The 20815-nt window shown below is 40.6% G+C and overlaps 1 protein-coding gene across 2 annotated transcripts in view; it reads right to left on the bottom strand.

The window, feature by feature from the left end:
* Nucleotides 1-321: 321 nt before the first annotated feature.
* UPK3A (uroplakin 3A) overlaps nt 322-20815 on the bottom strand; it is a 64222-nt gene continuing 43728 nt past the window's right edge. Inside the window, exons 1-7 of one of the 2 annotated variants that reach the window (XM_013369391.3) lie at nt 9120-9146; nt 8962-9035; nt 8273-8428; nt 5831-6110; nt 4547-4629; nt 3929-4061; nt 322-2938 (exon numbers count right to left, since the gene is read on the bottom strand). In XM_013369391.3, coding sequence (XP_013224845.2) covers nt 2851-2938; nt 3929-4061; nt 4547-4629; nt 5831-6110; nt 8273-8428; nt 8962-9016 — 795 coding nt within the window. In that variant the 5' untranslated portion in view covers nt 9017-9035; nt 9120-9146 and the 3' untranslated portion in view covers nt 322-2850. Of the gene's footprint in view, nt 2939-3928; nt 4062-4546; nt 4630-5830; nt 6111-8272; nt 8429-8961; nt 9036-9119; nt 9147-20815 lie in introns of those variants that run through there. The other variant, XM_065033067.1, reaches the window with a different exon arrangement.

Below are 20815 nucleotides of genomic sequence, written 5' to 3'. Positions count from 1 at the left end.
AGGCAAACTTGTACTCTGTTGTCTGTATTTGTTTTTCTCCTGAACAAGCCTGTAAACTCTTCCTAGTAGAAGATATGTCGGGGAGGGGGGGGGAGGGGAGGAGGTAAAAGGGGAGGGAAAAAGGGGAAAAACTCAATCCACTCTGAATTTTTCCATAGAGAAATAAATTGAAGACCTTTTACATGAAAGACCTAAGAGAAGCACAAGAGGAAACACAATCTATTCAACAATGCTCATTAGCAGGAATAAAATCAGTTGTCTGTTGAATGAAAGACAAACTGCTTGATGTGGATGTCTTAATACATACTGGCAGAAGACAGATTGGATTATTCTAGTGCTGTATTTTAAATGATAGCTGTACATACTGACATACAGGCTCAAGCAATTCATTTAAACAAAATGAAGGAGAATTTATTCCAGTAATAGAACTAACTAATACAGCATCCAATATAATGTATTGACTGTCTGCAGTTGAAAGGATACTTTTTTGGCTTTACTTATTTTACTGATCCTCCTGTTTCATAGCTTGTTTTTCCACTAGGTTCAAAGCAAGAAGTTATAGCTGTAGCAATGAAGTACTCTTATAGTTTGGCTTTATAATGGGGGCAAACACTCCAATGATCTCCCATGTACTCCAATGTTCAGCATTGCACACGTACAATTTGTACTCCTTTTTTCTTCAGATACGCATTGCTTTCAAGTTAGTAACCAATGCGTAAATGAGAAAACTCAGAATGGTGTTTGGAGTAGCCCATGTGCAGAAAATCACAGGGAAGGCACCAATAGCAAAACCCCCCAAACAAACAAAAAAAACCAACTAAACAAAACAAACCCACAACTAAAACAAATAAACAAAAACAACAAACCCAAACCAACCAACACCAGAAAAATATCCAGGTACTTCAGCATTCATTTCTCAACAGAAAGCACAGCATCCATCTCTTCTTTAATGTGTTTTCTCTCTTATCCCTGACAGTGTGTTTGCGTAGCTGAAACCAAGAAGGAGCAGGCAAGCTTTTACATGTTGTAGTTAGAATACCCAAATATCGGGAGCTCATCTACAGATGTACAAATTGCTTGGGCCCAAGTCCTGAAGTATAATCTTAACACCCATCCTGACAATGTTTGACTTTACTCAAAACTTTTAATTTTCATAATCTGAAGAGACAAAGTCCCACTCCCTGAAATAATTATCAGTGAAAGATGATCCAGTCACAACAGTGATAGTGAACTACCTGTGTCAAAACAGAATCCTCATTTATTTGTGCAAGACCATTTAACAAATTTAAAGATAAACTAGGAAAACACCAATAACAACCAGTGCCATTTTTGTGCTTATCACAAGTAAGTGCTCACTACAATAGGGCGGTTACTTCTACACACTCAAGAGATATGCAGTAGGGCTTCGAACTTGGATTTTCATCAAGTCTCTTGTAGACATGAAATATATGGAAGTTGGCATCAATGGAAAAAAGCAGTACATCACTCAAACCTGGGGCAAAGATTTATGTCTAATCACCAAGGTCATGAAATGAAGGAAGAGAATTAGCTAGGAAACTTCATCAACCTAGATACTAAAAAGTGAAGAGTGCTGGCTTGCTGCTGCCTAGGGTAAAGGTCAGAAATAAGGCTAAGCCTGGCAACAGTGGATATACTCGTTTCTCACTCAAGTAGTGTCTCCCCTTTACTTGCTATGAAACAGTTGTCTACGTTTTAATCCCTAGTTTTCTCAAAGAACATACTTTTCTAAAGCAGCCTGGTTTTCTTTAGTTCTTCATCAGTTACTATAGAGAAAGGTTGAGACACAAATGGCTATATCATGTTCATCTGATCATGAGAAGCAGATCAGAGGTCTGCAGTAATGCTTGCTCCAGATGAGATGTATAGACTTGTCCTGGTTTTGTCCTGGTTTTCTCTTTTAGTGAATTTTGCCTGCCAGCTAAAGCCTTCATATTAGCTGCATTTTTCCTGAAGAACCAGACACATGTTTTGGTAAACATAGCAATGGAATGCAAACTTATTGATAAGGACAGATTCACATCTCGCGAGAGGGGCAATGAGAAACTGGTGACCAAGAAACTGACCAACTGTGTATAACATTCCATTCACGTGAATACTTCATATAAAAGTGGGAGATCACGAGGATCTCGTCCCTTGTCCCTTTTCCCTCATGGCTGACATTAGGAGAGGACCTTGCTAGTCGTCCATGCAAACTGAGGCCTAGTGACAGACTGAATCCAGCTCCGGTTGGCTGCAGAGTCCAATCCAGGACTTTGTTTGCCGGCTCTGCAGTTGCTGAGACTTTCAAGATTGGTTTTGTATATTTTGTATTATTTTCTCTATTCTTATTAGTAGCATTAGTAAAACATCTTTAATTTTTCCTACTCTCTTCTCTCTGTCCTTCTTTCCCTCCCGATCACCTGTCCTTAGTGGGAAGGGGGGAGAGGGAGGGGCAAAAGGGGGAAGTGGGGGGGGAGAGGAGGTTAACAATACATCTGCCAGGGTTTTATTGTCACCCCACAATCTAAACCCTCGACAAAACTACACAACTTCTGATCACCTCACTGAAACTGAAGTATCTCATGAAGATTCTTTCTTCAGCCCATGCATTTGATTTTTGCTATACAAAGGCAATTAACTAAATCAGGTCTCATTAGGACAAGACAGGATATCATGTACTGCAAAACTTCAAAAAAGTTGTCCTTATTTCATTTGTGCCATTCCTCTTCAGTTGCCTGCTTGTATACAGTAGCTTATTTTGGACTAGCGTTGAGTAGAAGAGACAGTCCTGTAGGTCATGCACATGTAGCAATTCAGTTGCATTTCCACCCTTGACTTGAATCAAATTATTCACTCAGAGATTAGCTGTGGTGTCAGTTCACTTTGTTGGATAGTCTGAGATGTGTGCTTTGTCACTGCAGAAGAATCTTCTGGTCTCCTAAGTGGGTAAGTGAAAGTCTTGTTAAGCTCCAGTAAAGACTGGGTGGAGCCTACTGTCGCAACATTTTGCAAAGGCTGATTGCTACTTATGTCATTTAGAATCAAAGAAGCTCATAGATTTATTTTTTTTTTTTAAATAATCATTTGCAATGCAGTTTTTGCTTTCCACATCTTTAATCCAGGAGACCCTGGCAGAGCTGACTGAATACAGAGCACTTGCACCCTTTTCAAGTAAGTGAAAGAAGTGGGTGTTAGCAACCCTGATACCAACTATTTTTAAAATTCAGTTCATTCTCTCAAAAATTTCAGTTTAGGAACAAGTCAGGCTTCATTGATTTCCTCGGGCGGGGGGCATAGAAGACTAGGGAACATGCATAGACTGGTTCAGTTACATAGCTCCAGCAAAGCCTCACTTATTAATTCAAAAGGGTAACTTATTTCTCCTGGGGAGGAGGAAAATAAATTAAAATCAAGGCATTAATTAGGATATTATGTAATCTCTGCAAAAGACTGCAGTCCTTAAGATAGTTTCCGAACTCCTGAACAGATGGAAAGCTGCAATATGTAAGAAAGAATATACAGGTTTTAAGTATGTGCAACTCTACTTTTTGTTTTGTTTTGTTTTGTGTGCTTTGTTTTGGTTTTTTGTTGTTGTTTAGTTGGGTTTTTGTTTGTTTGTTGGTTGCTTGGTTGGTTTGTGGTTTTTTTTGTTTTTGTGGGGTTTGTTTGATTGTTTTCTAGTAGTTCATACTAAAATCTGGCAGCTAGTAGGCTTAAGGCTGTGTAATAGTTAGAAGAGCTGCTGATTTTAGGGAACATTATGGTGAAGTAGTCTTTTTCCATTACCAACTTCAAAATTTGGGGGACACCATCTAGTCTGCCATCTCAAACAAGATGAGCACTAGTGGCTTGGAGCCAAAGGGAAGAAGGCTAGTGCCTGAGGGATTGGGTACTCTTACTGGAAGTTGTAAGGTGTAGCAGTACTTACATGACAACAGAGGACACAGAAGCAAGAAAGCCAGCAAGCAGAAGGAACACAAGGACACTGAGGACTGATGTAATGACAATCATGCCTCCGCTCCTTTGACCAGGCCAAGTATCGATTTTCAAGGGAAGTTTAACTAGAAAAGCATGGAAAGAATATTTGTATGGTCTATTTTTGACCATGAGCACACCCAACAAGCAGGAGAAAGCTGGTGATTTCAGAGAGGCCAACTGATTATGCCTATACCTGAACTCTTAGATTATTTATGGGAAACAGGTTTAAAACTCAATGTCAGCATTTAGAGTTTATAAGCTTTCCTCAGCAGGTTAGCCAGTATGACAAGTATCTGTATTACTGAGAAATGTCAACAGCACCAAATAACATGGCATGCATCAAATCTGAAACCACATGTACGAACATAATATTTACTAAAAGAATTGTTTTAAAGTACACAAAAGAAGCAGAGAATTATTCTATATTTAAGTCTGCTTCTCCAGTATTGAAAGGCTGATGAAACTGTTAAAACTGTAGGAAAGGACTGGGTGTTGTTCACTGAGAGAGCAGTAGTGTCCTGAGGCAAGCACAGCTACTCAGGAGACCTGAGCAAAGCCACAGACTTACCTCTTCTGGTTTTAATTGGATCAGACCAGAGTGTTTGTTCTTTCATGATGCCTTCAGTGCTGTCTACCAAAACATATTTAAACCTGTGGGGAAAGAAGTGTTAAACTAGGCATCTCAAATCTGAGTTTCTTCAGTAGCATTTTTAAGCTACTGGTCAGACTTCAGGTCTTGTCAAAGCATTAGATGGAGACAGGCAAAGGTAAATGACTATTTCCAGAGACCTCATAAAGAACAAATAGAACAAATCATGGAAAAATATTCTGTGCTATGTCATGCACACTTTGCATTTCATTCCTGTGAGCCTTGGCAGATGATAGCTTTCCAACAGCACTTTTCCCCAGCTTGCTATTCCCTGTTGTGAAGACCCTTGTTCAGGACAGCAAGTGGTTTTGATTTCCATATGGAAGTCAAAGATTTTGTCTAACAATAGAGATCTTTGGCACTTCCCCTGCTAGAGGAGAGTATTGAAGAGACAGGCCAACATCAGATTTGGCAAAGAAATTAAGTTTCCATTCCGCAATAGTTTGATTTTTCAGAAATGTCCTGGGGAGACAGAGGAGGCAAGAGAGTTTTTGCAAAACTAGGAGCCCACAGTACTTTGTTTCAGAAGCATATTAGGTCTCTGCAGCAGATACAGCTCCACGTGACTGCCATTTTTACTACAACTTTAAAATAGCTGGCAACAGCAAAGCAATTGTTTCAAGTAATAGCTGTCAGGGTGCCTGAATTCCCCAGATGGTCAGCTTCCCCAGACCACAGGGGTCAGACTAGTCTGCAAGCCAGCTGGGCTTCACTGTGGAGTCTCTGGTTACATAAGGGGCTTCCTGGAGCTGGAGACCAAGGAGAACTTTGGGTCCCCAGAACCCCATCAAAACAAAGCAAGCAGTGCCAGCTCCATGTCTGTGATGTGGCAAAAATCATCTAACACGAAATGCATGGTGAATAATCTCAACATCATTGTCCAGTCAAAACCTTTTTCTACCAGCAGTTTCTAATCAGATGCTGTTACTGGATTGCCTACTCCAACATAGGTATAAATCCGGCAGTTCACATATAGGTTTTCCTACTGATTCGTTAATTTAACCTGATAAAGCTCACCATCGCTAGAACACCATCCATGGGATGTTAGTCTGAAGCCTCTTCATAACTACCCTTGCAATAAAGCATTTCAGTTAGGGACTGGTAATTCACATCATACCATTGCAAACGAACATTACAGACTCAGTTTTATTTCCTATTATGTGTTAAGAGCAGCAATTGCCTTGTAAGAAACAAGAATTATACCTGTATGTTGTGTCTGGTGAAAGAGGTGGGTTACAGACAGCTAGGAAGTTGGGGTCATACAAACAAGTCCCATCATCCCCAACTCTGAAGAGGTATTGTTTCAGGACATCAGAAGCTCTGTTGACATCTCCTACATCAGCAAGCTTGGGAGGTGATGCACAGTTGGGCACATTGAACAAGGCAGCTTTGTAAGGTCCAGTCTGTCCCCCGCTTGTCTGTTGGAACGTGCTGTTGAGTGGTTTGCCATTGTTGTCAGTCACCAGGGAGCTTATTGCATTCGCTGCAGGAGAGATGCTTTTTAACAAGGTTGTTAGAGCTAGTTCTGCCCCTTCCATCCGCCTTATATTAACTTGGCTCTTCTACCCCAAAACACCCAAAAGGGAAACCAAAAATCCACAACCAGTTTGTCTGTGCAGTGAGACCCTACCCCTTCCTCTTTATTTGTTGATGAAGGTTTTTACACTTGTCCCTCAGAAACTGTGGAGGATCCACAGCATATATCAGGGCAATATTTTTTTAGTAGCCAGCCTCCACAAATTCCTCTTTCCCAAGGCTTTTCCAGGGCTGCTCTTTCCCCCATGCCACACATGATTCCAATAAATATCCACTAAATCCTGCCGTTGCAGATTTGGTAGCCAAGGCAGAGTTCCTGTAAAGTCACAACTCACCTGTGTCCTGCAGCAGAAACCTTTAGAGCTCTGGCCACACAAGAGCTGCACCTCCCAGAACCGCACAGTTCAATGCAGACTAGCATGTAGGGTCTGCATGAGCAGATGTGGTATTGACATTTCCGGCCAGCTGGGCATGTCACTGCTCCCAGAGAGCATGCCACAGAAAATCTGAAAGTCCTCACAGCTTCAAGAAAATTGTGGATCTGCGCCCAGTCCTACAGCTTAGTTTGAAAGCTCAGTTCCAGCTTTCAGACCTTTCTTGCCTCAAAGCCAAGGCGCGAGTCCCAAGAGATGCTCCCAAGTTCTGCAACTGTAGGTTAATTTTTTGAGGGGAGTCCCCTCCAGCTGTTCGGTGCTATCAGCAGCAAAGGAACACCAGTTTTTCCACACCTGCAGTACATTGGGCTCTGTTTCAGTTTGGAAGCATTCTACTGTGATCCTGGAGAAGAGTTCCTGCAACTGTCAGCTTTGTAGTATGCTGACATATTTCCTTACCAGGAAAGCTGAACACAGGGTGTTCAGAAAATTAAGTTCTCTTAACGTTCCCTCTTCCCTGCTCAGGGAGTCATCCAAGGGTGAGCTGATGTGCTTCTCTGCAGACCAGAGACAAATCCAAACAAAATTCCTCCCGTTCTGCCAATTTTGCATCTGCTTGTGTTAAAAGCAGCAGTAGAGATTTCTCCATGTATAACCTACTTCATAGAGATTCACCCATATGCGTAGGAAGCTTTTGCCACAGAATCTGTAGATATAGTGGCTAACATAGTTTCTAACAGAAAACATCAGATACATTTGCATATTTGCAAGTGTAACTAGGCTATCAGGTCAGTGTAGCCTTTCATATAATTGTTTCAGATGCATAAAGATGTGCACTTCAGTTGTGGGATGTCTTAGAAGGCTGTGCATTCACAACTGTCTATGTTACCTGTATGGGGTGACTTCTCTGGTTATGGCTTCTACCCATCCAAAGCCTCTTCCTTCCACCTTCTCTAATGTGGCAACAATCAGCAGTGGAAATTTTAAGACTCTTTTGTCTGTTGGCCAGTATCACTACTACCCCCCTTGGGATCTCTTTGTGCCTTTCAGACAAGGAGGCTGCATACAGCCTTCAGGCAAGAAGGCATGGTATAAGGAAGTCATTTATTTCTGTCAGCTTACAGAGTAGCTCTAACTGGCATGCAAAAGAGTCTGCCAGAACAGCAGGGAACAGAGAAGGCGGCTCTTGGTCACTGCCAGCAATGTTTCATTGCCAAGCAGTTATGAAATTCATTTTATGAATGAACCCATGGCCCAGGCATCTTAGACCACAAACCAATAACAAACCAAACTAACCCCAGACCCAAAACACCATGAAAGAAAGAGCAGCAGCTACCCAGTTTCTCTCAGCAGGCTTACTCAGGGGAACTTTTATACAAGGCATTACTGTTTAGGCAACAATAAGGTATGGGACTGCAGACCACTTGGCTTCACTAGCAAGACTCAGGGAAACATTCATAGCTGACAGTGCTGCTCCACACCTTCTGGGAATCAGCTAGCACAGTACTAACCCTTGCTATTGTGAGTTGGCCCCATTGAAATACTACAGTAATTTTATTATATTTTACAATGACACCCTAGAGAAAACTGAGACCAAAGGCTCAACTTGCACATAACTTACAGCTACGGATTTTTCTCTTTTCCCCTGTTCAGACCCACTCCCATCAAATTGTGAATAATTGCATGCAATAGCCACATCATGTAATCTTCCAGAGGCATAATGCTGGATCCTCACCTGATTCCTTCATTACGTACAAGTAGACGACGTAAGATTTATTTGGATGCAGTGAGCTGTCAAACATGCAGAAAGGTTTTTCTAGAGCAACTGTAGTAAGAGTGGGATTGTTTGTAGCAAGCTGAGGGGCTGCAATCTGAGGCTTCAGGCCTTGATCTGGAAGAGAAAGTTACAAAAAAATCGTATGAAAAATCTTTCTCCTCTCAGCCTGCAAACTCTGACTCCCAATGGAGAATTCTGGCAGTACTAACAAGCAACATCAAAGCACAAAAGTGGAACATGAACTGCAGCTAGGCACGAAACAGCCTACCTGCTCTGTGAAAATTTGACATTTAGGGGGCTCGCTTTGATGCAAAATGGAGAACCCAAGGATTTAAGGGTGGAGATAGGAGATGTTACTCCTCAAACATACAGGTCACATCACCTCAGAAGGACAAAGGCAAAGCCTCATTATAGGGGAGACTTGAACCTCTATCTCTAGGGTCTCACATACATGTTCCCTTCTCCAGTGGAAGCACAGCCTTCTGGAAGAATATGAATTTGAAGCCCTAAACGTCTTTCCCAACACAGAGCAGTGTGTTGACACCAAAGACAAAACAAACAACAAAAATAAGATAAACAGAAAGGGAAGAAATATAAAGATAAGAGCAATAAAAAAGGAGAAAAGACTGTCAACAGATGTCTCTTACCTGCATACAGCTGTCCTAAGCAGCAAAAGGCTAACACAACCCAAGGGCTGCACATGCTTGAGCCCTCCAGAAACCTGCCACAAAAGGAAAAACAATTCTGGGAGGGAGCCCCCACCGAAGAGCTCCTACATCCACTCCCTCCCTGAAGTCAACCACACCTGCTCCTTTCCCCAGAGTCCCGGTGGTTGGGAGCTGCCCACCCCTCTGCACCTCCCTATATGCTTATAGCCCCTCCTGCTCCAGTGTCACCCCCACCCCAGCTGTTATTTGTTCCCAGGTAAGGAAGGGCATTGCAGTTTTGATTTCCACCTAAGATTGGGCAGCAGTGTAGTTCTCACCAGTGCTATGAGTGTAAAGAGGGTTTTTTAAATTATTATTTATTTATTTTTATTCTCCCACCTGTGCCATTGACAGGTGGCTTTGTTCCTTACCTTCTTCTGTCTAAAAACTTTTGAAATCTTTCGTGTAGGGAAAATTTGGGACTGTATAGCTGAACACTGCATCCAGTCTGCATCATGGATAGATCTGATTCAGAGTACAAAATTTGAGCAGCCTTAACAGAGCTTACAATTGCCTTCTTAATTGTGTTTCCTGGGTTACATCACGAAAAACATAAGCCTTCTGCTGCTGGCTAACCCTAATGGGATTCAGGGCAACAACATGAAGAGAAAAACACTGGGGAATCTTCATCTGACCTGTTTTACCAAATTGTTCAGCTGAGAATATTCTTGATGAGTAATTGCTATTACAAATGGTCTATTACATAAGAGCTCAGATGACAAAATTATTAATCACCCCCTAAAAATAGGCTGAGGGGAAAAAGGTAAGTATCAGCAAGATTTCATGGAACTAATAGGGCTAACATGATGTCACTGTGTCAACTCCAGATTTACACTAATATCACTACAGTTACATTACCAAATCCATCTCCCTTATGGATATGCAATGGGCCCCAGAAATCTGTTTGAAATACGTAATCAAACGATTACAGTGCAATTTCCTCCCCAGATGTGTCTCATTTTGTTTCAAATTCTGAACGTCATCTTCAGTGTGTTTGGTTTGACTTTTTTCTCATGTGACTTTTGAAGAAGAACATTGAATGCAGGACTTATCCTATATTTGCACTGCTATAGAATAAGAATGAGTTGCATTATTCCTTCTCACTCTACCATGCACTCTAAGCTTGTGCTGGCATAAATACTCAGGTAAATCAGATTAAGCCAGAAAAGATCTTACCCTTCTGTCTTTTGCTCCTAGGAATCTGATTTTTAACATTTACACTAGGAGAGTTAGTTGTACAAACTCAATACTGACCTGCTCAAGATTGGTTTTGTCCATTAAAGCAATATAATAATGCACAAAAACTGTAAGATTTCTGACTCTGCGGTAAAAGCAGAGCGTAAGAAAAACAAGATCTCTTTCTCCATCATAAAATCAATACTTTCTACAAACAGTGATTCCTGGATAAACAGACCCTGAATTCTTTATAGACAGGTAACCCTTCCAGAGCAATCAGCAGTGGCTTTTGTTTCCTTAAGACAGGAAATAGACACATTATTTGATTAATAAAAATAAATAAATAAATAAATAAATAAATAAATAAATAAATAAATAAAAATATATATGTTAGTACATATTGGAAGGCAGAGAAAAAGAAACATTCCACTTCATGGCACGTAAGCCACTTGCATGTGCTACAAAATACTCTTCCAAGTTTTGTAAGAAAGCACTGCTCCCTTTTCACTTTCTAAAACATCAAAACAGACAACAAAAAAGAATGTCAGTTCTAAAAATGAACAGATTAAGGCTCATAATCACAGCTTTTTTTTTTTTTTTTAATTTAAAGGTAGAGGTTTGGGGTTTTTTTTAGAGTCACAGCCATCAAACAATAGATTCAACACTTATTACTCAGGCAAAAATCTGCATGACTTTTTTGGAGTCTTGCCTGGATGAAGAGTGTGGCAAACTGCTCCTTGAGCTACAGTCCCGCAAACTGTTACTCAGGCGATTAATTTTGCAACAGCCAGGAGTATGTCAATGGAGCTGCTCATCACGGGAAGTTAATCACCTTTCAAAGTCGTTACGGGATGACAATTTTAGCCATTACTTTTCATGAGGCTACTTTTTTAAGCCATCATGATTTACTTGAATACAAAGCTATCTTGTGCTCTGGTGGAATTCGTCAGCCACAATAAGGGTGGATAACATTGCTTGTGTTGCGAGATTTTTAAATTGTTGGATTTGTTCCATGCTCAGAAGAATCTCCAACAAAGGTAGGAAATTAACATGAAAATAAACTCTCTCAGCTCCATCTGTGCTGGCAGATGTGCCCTAAATTAAGACCAGATCATATCCTTGCTTACACTTGTATAAATCCATATTAACTCCACTGAAGTCAGGGGAGCTGGTCTGGATTTAAAGGATGTTACCATGAATAAACTTAACCCAAATATAATTACAGTGTTGCCTGAAGGAATAGCAAGAGAAGAAATAAATGTAAATCCTATGTCTTTGTTTAGGCAACAATGCCTATTTTCTTGCTCTATGTTGCATTGTGGGCAATTCTGGAGTGAATTCATAGAAGCCTCCAGAGTAAGTTTGGATTTGCAGCTCCATGAGAACAAAACTCACCTATAGTCTTGGCTCTTGGCTTTCCAGGGTTGTGTGAAGCCTGTGAGGGTTTGAGGGGGATGAAACCTGAAGTTCTGAAAGGCTGTGAAATCTATGAAACCTCCCAGGATCAGAAGTCCAAACCCTCTTTACATTCTCTGCTGTGGGCATAGTGGAGATAACTGTCTGTACTCTGCTTTCTCCATCCTTCTGGTTCACTGTGTGGGCTAAAATTAACTGGTCATTTGAAGCCCAGCTACATGTAAAGATATTACAGTGTTTAATAAAGAGATTAAAAAATATGGTGGTGACAACTACCAGTCAAGAGATAATCTAATCCAAAGGGTGAGAAAGACAAATAAAATTCAGAATCCATTTTAAAGTGCTTTGATTATCCTCACTAGTTTCCTGCATTGCTATTATTAGCTTGTAATTTTCTACAGATAGCCTTGTGAGTGTAGACCTTGAGGAATGAGCTGAAAGAGGGGAGGAGTAATGCCTTTGTGAATTAGTTTTTGAAAAGCGTGCCATGAATATGGGGCATCTGGAAGAGAATCTGGAGATGGTTGAAAGCAGCTGATAAAACAGGTGATCAAGGTTTGGGAGAGTGGTGGAGAGCCGACACAGTTAAAAACAGGGAAGTACAGAGATGCAGCATTATAAAATATTGTGAGAGTGAGGACAAGTTGGAATGAGAAACAATGGAAAAGTTTTTCCTTCTGGTGAATCCCTACACTTAGACAAGATTTGGCAGGAGCTATAACCATCTCTACTGCTCAGTCTTACTCATCATCTGTCTGCAGAAGTTAACCGCAAGGGAAGCAGCTGTGGTACTGCTGTTATAATAAGAACATCTGTCCATTTGAAAGTGGCAGTGAAAAAAAAAAATCTGTTCAAAGAGGTTACTGGTCCACTGCTACAGACTCCAGAAGTGGTTGTTCTAAGGGCTGGTATCAGTAACAGATTGTCATGAACGGTATCTGGAAATCCTAGCTATCCTAGAAATGGGAACTTTCATCTAATGGTAAATAACTTTAAGTCACTAGTGCACTGTATTTATATCATAAGGCTGTGGATAAAATGGAGGAATTTCCCATTTCTCCAGAGAGAAAACTCCTCACTGAAGCAGGTAGTGAAATATATTTCTCTCTCTCAAAGTCTTCCCAGAATATTTCAAGGCAGTAGGAGACTCACATCTCGCAAGATCTGCTGCACAGAGGCCATATGAATGCCTGGTACTGTTGTGCCTTTCTGAAATCTCTTTGATAGATCTTTTGTTTCCTTGGAGAAGTATTTCTGTCCTTTGTTGCTGCCACAATTGGTATTCACTTCTGAACTTAAAATCTACGCAACTATTAGCATGGCTTCAGGATTCATTTTCAGGGTCTCTCTTCCTCCTTTCATAATAAATTCCCTTTGCATGTAGATTATTAATCTCTGGAAGAGCTCTGCAAACTGCTTTTTAAAAAAGAGACCAGTGTGATGGAGATAAGCCCCATCCTACATTCACCCAGCACAGGAACAGATTTATGTGCTGAGTGGGGGTCCCATCTGTGCACAAATCAGACCAGCATGACTTCATGAACCATTGATCTCCTTAAATTAGAAATCTTTTGTGTGTCCATGAGGAAATAGGAAGATGGGAACTTGGAATTTATTTTATTGTCTGGTGACAATTCATTTTGTGCAAACCTGAAAGATCAAGCGGTGGAAACATCAGGAAGGGAAAAATAGCTTTCTACATAAGAAATCAGGGTCACGCCATTGTCTAATATAAACTGGCTTGGCACCCTTAAGGTAAATTTCTTAGGAAAAGAAGAACCGGTCCTTCCTGCATTCCCCTCAGAAATCACGTATGAGATCTTATCACTGCAGTAAACCCCAAACATTTGCAGAACACTGAAACATCTGGAGCTTGGAGGAGCCAGGGGTTAAAATGAAAGGCACTTTTGTTACACAGAAGTTATTTTTTGCTGAGGAAATGTCTTACTATCGACAATTTTCTGCTTGAACTTTCATCTCATACTGTTAAGAACCACTAAGAAGTACTTTTAATGAAAGTCCTGGGCTTATGTGATAGAGTAGATGCCCCCGATAAAAGCAAGCACTGTTTGCTGCAGCCTTCTCAGAACTGCACCTTGTGATGGATCATTTGTGCCAGGCAGGTCAGTTTAGGTTTGTCTCACATTTCTTCACTCACCAAATAATAATATTTTCCCACTTCAGTGAATCCACTGTTGGTTGAGGGGCTTGTTCTAAATATCTGTTAGAATGAAGAGTCACACTGGTGTAGGAGAGAAAGAAGATAAAGTATCTTTGGTAATTCAGAGTGGTTGGATAATTGTAAGTTATATCTGTGACCAACATGAAATGGTTTTTGATGAAGAACTAAGCAAATACAACAGGGAATGGAGTTAATCTTCCTGGCCTGTGAACTGGCTACATTCCCTAGGCTGCAGTTTCTGTTAACTGGCTTCGTGCAAAAGTAACTTCGCTGTGTTGGCATGACATGGGTCAATGCAAGGAACCCTTCCCTGGCTCATGTGAGGCAGCAGGCCTCCCTAAGTGGTGGGCATAATCCCTCACCTTTGTCCTCATGTTGCTCTTATTTGTATAATGTTGCCCTTTAAATTTAATGTTACCAGGTAAATAAAATTTAGCTTCCTGGGTTTGCAAGCAAGAGTGAATTTTAATGACATGCAACTTGATTAATATTTGAGCTTTGAGAAGGATTACTCTGTAATGGCTGAAGCACAGTCTCTTTCCTCACAAAGATTTCATTAGGGCTTGGAATACCTCTCTAAATCTGGAGTCCTAAAATATCACTTCACGGAGCCAGTTTAATACCCTTGAGACCTGGCTTGACTTTGGTTCAATAGCTGTGGTTTTACACAAATTTGAAGTACAACTCAACCAGGCTCCTGTACTGCTCAGTGTGCCAAATTCCACTGCAGTCAAACCAGGGTAAAAGTTTTCTAACAAAATGATGAATTAGGTCCATAATGTTGTAATTAAAAATGGAAAAAGCTTTCTGTTAAGACTTCCTTTATTCACTGAGTTGTAACCCACTAGCTAATTCTTCGTTCCCAGAAGGACAAAAAGTATATGCTGGTTTTGACTGCAGTCTTTATGCTGTGGCTGAAATGCCTTAAGCTGATTTCTGTTAGATGCTGTTTGAAGTTAACCAGATTGAAAAAACCTAAACCAGAACTATCCCCTAAGAAGAGATATATGAATCAGATGTTGCTTAGTCTGGATCCTTATTCTTCAGACAATATCAGAAATGCCCTGTTCATTTGCCTTCAAAGAGGTATGAAAAGGCTTTGTGAAACCATTCTGATACATGGGTCCGTGGTTTTCGTATCCCTGGTTCTGGTGCAGACTATGCAGGAAGATGGAGTAAGCTGTAAGCACATGTACTGAAGGGCCGTTTGCTGCCAGCCAAAATTTATGTTCTAATCAACATCTGTATTTCTGGTTACTTCTGCTCATTTTGTTTGTTGTTTGCCAATGTAAACCTCCATAGGATCTTCATATAGGTTCCTACTGATGAAGCTTAAACGGCTCAGTTTCATCCCCATTCCTCTTCAGTATTGAAAGGACTGTATTATACAAAATATGCTTCTAAGTAGTGACTCCTTGTTCAACTCTTAATTGAGTGGAAACCATGAGAACCTGTCAAGCAGGAATGCTGCCAGCCCTGTATTTAGTTATCTCTGTAAGTCAATGAACAGCATCAAAAGATTACTTTTTTAAGAAGCCATTCTCATGGCTTGATAACATGATATATAACAATTTCTCATGCACAAATACAGTTGGAATATCACAGAACAAGAGACTGGGCGGGGGGGAAGGGATCCTGAAGTAGTAAACTGCTGTGATTCACAATTGCTCTAGGAAGAGAAATGCTTGACCCAGCTGTGTTTATATGTTTTGTATTTTAACAAGGCATTTATAGAGCTTCAGTTTACAAGAGACTGAGATGACTCAGTGTTTTTCTAAGCTTCTTCGAGATCATGTGCATGGTGGATATGCTTGACAGTAAATAGCTTTGGTCACTGACTGGAGATGGAAGAAAAGGCAATCTGATGCCGTAAAAGGCATTTGCAAGAATACATCCCAGAATTTATTTATTTATTTACATTGAGAAGTAAAAAAAACACTCATGAAACAATATAAGGAAAATAATTTTTCTCCTAACTCATATGCTTCTGATATTCTAAGCTTTCAGCTGATATTAGCGGCAAATATAAGTTAATAATTGATCACAGGCAGGATTCTGTGTAAATAGCTGCTGGGGGAGGGATGCAATAGAGAAAATAATATTAGAATTTCAGCTATACTCATGTAAGTTTGTCTGCAGTCAACAGAAAGCTGTTGTTGAACCTGTAAAGTGAGGGAAAACCAAATGAGCAATTCCAATTATATTGATCATGAAATGATTATATGAAAAAAAAAAAAATAAGCACTGCTGTGACCAACATCTAAATGGGGAAACTGATGCACAATGAAGTGTAATGACTTGACTGGGGTGTTAAAATCTAAGCAAGCCCATGTCTCAACTCTCATGGCCCCTAGTCCAGCATCTAACTGACTGAGCTGGCTCCATTGTAAGCTTATTTCAGTGTTTACTTTATGGTTAGATGTTTTTACTTAACCTGGTAGGTAAAAACTTGTTTTTCTCATATAAAGCTTATTTAAACCATCTCTTTCCTCTCAATGCACTCTTTAAGTGGGACTCAGTAAGAGACATATTGTTGAAATCTGCTTTCTAAGCAGCTTCAGTTCCAATCAGATATCTTAACCTTGTCTCCAACCTGCCCCACCACTGCAGCACACTTGTCTCAGCTCTCAATTGTTAATTACTTCCTTAAGGAATAATTGTTTTGTGATTGGCACCTGAGATCAGGACCCAAAAGATTATAATTTGTGACTCCCTCTGGAAGTAACCTATTTAGTTTTTCAGCTGCCCACTTGTAAAATAAGAATAAAAATAATTCCTCTCAGCTTTTGGTGTTGTCCAGTCAGACTACATGTGTTTGCAGAAAGATTATTCTTTATTAACTATGTATGTCTATTAATTACTTTAGCCTTTAAAAGAAGAAAAGGGCTTCAGTGTAATACAATTCACTGGTCAAGTTTGGACAGATGTAGAATACAACTGTCAAATTCTCTTTCAGTGTCCAAGCATTCATGCACAGAAGTTCTGGACAGAAAGTCCTCGCTATACAGATTTCCATATGTACAAGCTGTCAAAATAATTTAATATATTTTATTTCCAAGAGTGAATTTCTATGGACACAGTCTAAACAGATATTCCTGCTCAGGAACTGAGACCCAACTGTTAGTTTTATTTTCACATACACAGCATTTTGTTGCATGACAGGGCTTGATTCTTGAGCAATTTGGTTTCAGTATGATCACATACCAAGAACCCAAACTCTGAAACTCAAGGTTTAAGCTATGTATATTTAGATATGCACATCCTCATAGACAAGATGATGAAGAGAAGACCAGAAAACTGGATAGCAAGGTGGGCTCAGAGAGTTGTGATAAGCAGCACAAAGTTTAGCTGCTGGCCAGTCCCTAATGGTGTACCCCAGGAGCCAATACTAGGATCAGTACTGTGTAACATCATCATTAATGACCTAGGTGATGGACCAGAATGCATTTTCAGCAAGTTTGCAGATGACAAAAAAACTGGGAGTAGTGGCTGATACACCAGAGGTTTGTGCTGCCATCCAGAGGCACCCAGACATGGTGGAGAATGGACGAACTGGAATCTCATGAAGTTGAACAAAGGGAAGTGCAAAGTCCCACATCTGGGAAGGAATAACCTTATACACCGGTACACAGTGGGGTCAATTCACTGGAAAGCAGCTTTGAAGAAGAGAAGTTGGGCTCATGGTGGACGAAAAGTTAACCAGGAGCCAGCGATGTGTCCTTGCAGCAAAGGTGGCCAACAGCACACGGGGCTGCATGAAGATTGTCACCAGCAGATCGAGGGAGGTGATCCTTCCCCTCTGCTCAGCCCTGGTGAGATCACAGCTGGAGCGCTGTGCTCAGTTATGGGCTCCCCAGTGCAAGAGGGAGACGGAGCTACTGGAGAGAGTTCAGGGAAGGGCAATGAAGTTGCTTAAAGGATTGGAGCATCTGACATAAGAGGAGAGGCTGATCCCATGTGAAGTGCCCTTGTGAAGCTATGTGGGCCAGAACTGCTGTAATCTAGACCAGAGTAAAGCAGACTACCTGATTCACAAAATCAGGAATAGAGCACGTACAACTTTGAGAACACACCTTTGCTCATCCTTGTCCCCCATGAGATGACAAAAGTGAAATCAGATCCTTTGTGCAGCTTTTGGTGACAAAACAAAAGCAGATGACTTCTGCACCTCATTTGCTATGCTGGTTTTGGTATTAATAGCAAACATTCATATGCAGTGCCTGCTAAAGAGTATCCCTGGTACGAAAGTCCTGAAAATGAGAATGAAAAGGTACTAAATAGACTTTGTCAAATGTGTAAGAGCTTCTCATCCCCTTTCAGTCTGGCTGTAATTCTTGCTCTACTAGAAAGGCCAGAATGGTACGTTGCTGTCTTTCTGCATTTTACATTTTTAAGATATTTTGCCCTATCTTGGTTGTTAAACATTCTAGAGAGAAGTGCACGTCCAAGAGGCCATTCCTGTTTCATGGAATTGTTAAATTTCAGCAGAGGTAATTCTAGAAGTCCAACATCCAAGGTCATTATAAATGTTAAGGAACTATGTGCTATTCCAGCCTCAAATACTTTAAAAACTGGGAATGAAATAGACCAACTTTCTTCTTTTACAGCAACTGGTATGACAAATGTATTACGTGGTGACTACATAGAGGAAATCACAGGTAATCAGTAAGTTGCTGTGATTTACCAGCTTCCAACTGAGCCACATGAGCTGGATGTATGTGATCTCCCAGGCCTTTGCAATTGTGGAATAAAATGAGTTAACTTAAACCACTTAACCTGTCATGTTACATTACACATCTGCAGCAGTGTAAGCACATTACATTGCCAATTATTGTGTATTATTATATCATGCATGGCTTTCTACATTAAGTACTAAAGTACCTCACTAATCAGGACAGCAAAAATACATTTTAAAGTATATAAACCATCTACTTTTATAAGAAGTCATTGCCACCATATTACCACATAGCAATACACACCTATCATCCAGGAAAATAGCATCATAAATCCAATGTAATAAATGTGAATACCACTTGCAAAGCCAAAATGAGCTGAACCCAATGCAGCTACACAGCTTTATACCAAGTGTTATATCTGTAGTCTCCTCCAAACAGTAATCCCTCTTAGTTGACCGTGGTCTCTCCTAAGTGTTCTACAATGGGAGAGAAAGACACAGGGAAGGGGAAGACAGAGCTGTATTTCCTCTAAAAAGAAAGGTTTGATGAAAGACATGATACAGCATATACGTGAGGGAGACAGATTTCTTGTGCCTGCATAATAGACTTCCGTGAAAACTAGTGACTGTCAGAAAATGAACTTACTTAGATCCAAGAACACAGCATACATAGCACCACATCTATAAGAAATGCAAACGACACTTTCCTGAGATAAAGTGTTACTCTATATGCACAAACCTTTCCTTTGGGAAGGACTGAAAAAGTGAATGAATCACACATGCCAGATGTTCCTCATGCTTCTTGATGCTGCCAGTAATTCTTTTAAAAACAGATGAATAGGGGAGATGAGAGAAGAGAGCAGAACTTGTTGAAGAGAAATTGGACAGAGAAGGTGGTGGAACAAGGATTTTGAAAACACAAAGATGATACCCAAAGCAAAAAGCTCCATGATACCAGAAACAAAGAAGAGACAAAGCTCTCCATGGCCAACATGAAAAGCAAGCCAGCCCAAGTCAAGTCAAAGATTTTTTCTCTACCTGTTTGTCAATTAAGTACCTTATGCATCCCAAACACAGGGGCTTGCTCCCAAAGCAACAAGTAGAAAGCAGAGGAGCAACAAAGACCTCCTAGGCCACATGCTCATGGCTGGCACTGCAGTTCCCCTGTGTCCCTTTCCACTGTCAGGGAGCAGAGAGTGGGACACATTGGAGCAGTGCTGAGCCTTTAGCCGGGCTGAAGGAACCTGGCACATCTCAGGCCATGTGGAATAAAACCAATTCTGCCATAGGAGGCATTTCAAACTTACAAGCTGGTAAGATGGTAAAGGAGGTAGGGCTTTTTTGAAACAGAAAAGGAGAAAGTTGGAACGCTAATCCACACAGAAGTACTGAGTTACAGAAAATATTTCATCTCACAGGAAAAGAAGTTGCAACTGCATTCATAGCCAAGGACAAGAGTTTGGAATCATATGAAATTTAGCTTGAAACCACAATCAGTAGTGGACTACAAACAAAACCCTTGAAAGTTATCAGATGTTTTATTCCCTGTTCAGTGTTCCCAAATGTTGTACATCATCCAGAGGTATTGTCTGTCCATTCCATCTGCAACATAGTTCAGAAGTTACTTCTAGGGGCCTCATGGCCAACCTCTCTGCTGTCTGCATGTACTCACACCCCTGTCTCAGCACCTACCCACCAGCTGGCACTGCAGGTATGTCCAGAGGGTTGTGACAGGAGTGCCCTGGAGGTCAAGCAAGGACAACGCCAATGCTTCTTTCCAAGTCCTCAGCTTTGAGATTGGCTTTAGTTCATCTTAAATGGAGTAATTTGTGAAACAAGTAAAAAAAAAAAAAAAAGGTTTCTGGAGAAAAATCTGGGGTTAAAATGTTTTAAAGGAGCACTGATCTCAGCCATAAGTACAAATGGTGGCAGCATCCTGTGATGATGACAGGAGGGAATGGATTACAAAGTACAACACTGGTAAGCAGGGTAAAGAACAGTCTTTTCTGCTGGCTGCAAATCATGATCAAGTGAATTTGTAGAAACAGGGATTCAAACTATGTTGTTAATAGTTGAGAAATGATTCTACACAATTTTTAACAGAACAACACCCACAGTGCCTTGCGGGTGCTATTTATCATTAGTAGTACAGATCCAGACCTTTTTCCCCCTTGCTTAATCTTACCACAAGCTAAACTATAATACAATCAACTTCAGGCAGACATTTGTTTGAGCAGAAACTAAGGAAGAATGGTGGGCTCTGTTGCATTGTCTATCTTTTAAGCAAATCTTTCCTTTTTCCACACAGTACACATGGAGACATTAATATGTGCTAATAAAACCTG

Source organism: Columba livia, chromosome 1, assembly GCF_036013475.1.
Source record: "Columba livia isolate bColLiv1 breed racing homer chromosome 1, bColLiv1.pat.W.v2, whole genome shotgun sequence".
In the NCBI taxonomy this organism is placed as follows: domain Eukaryota; kingdom Metazoa; phylum Chordata; class Aves; order Columbiformes; family Columbidae; genus Columba; species Columba livia.
The sequence above is the reverse complement of the archived record's forward strand: the minus strand, read 5'-3'. Positions and strand labels throughout refer to the sequence as shown.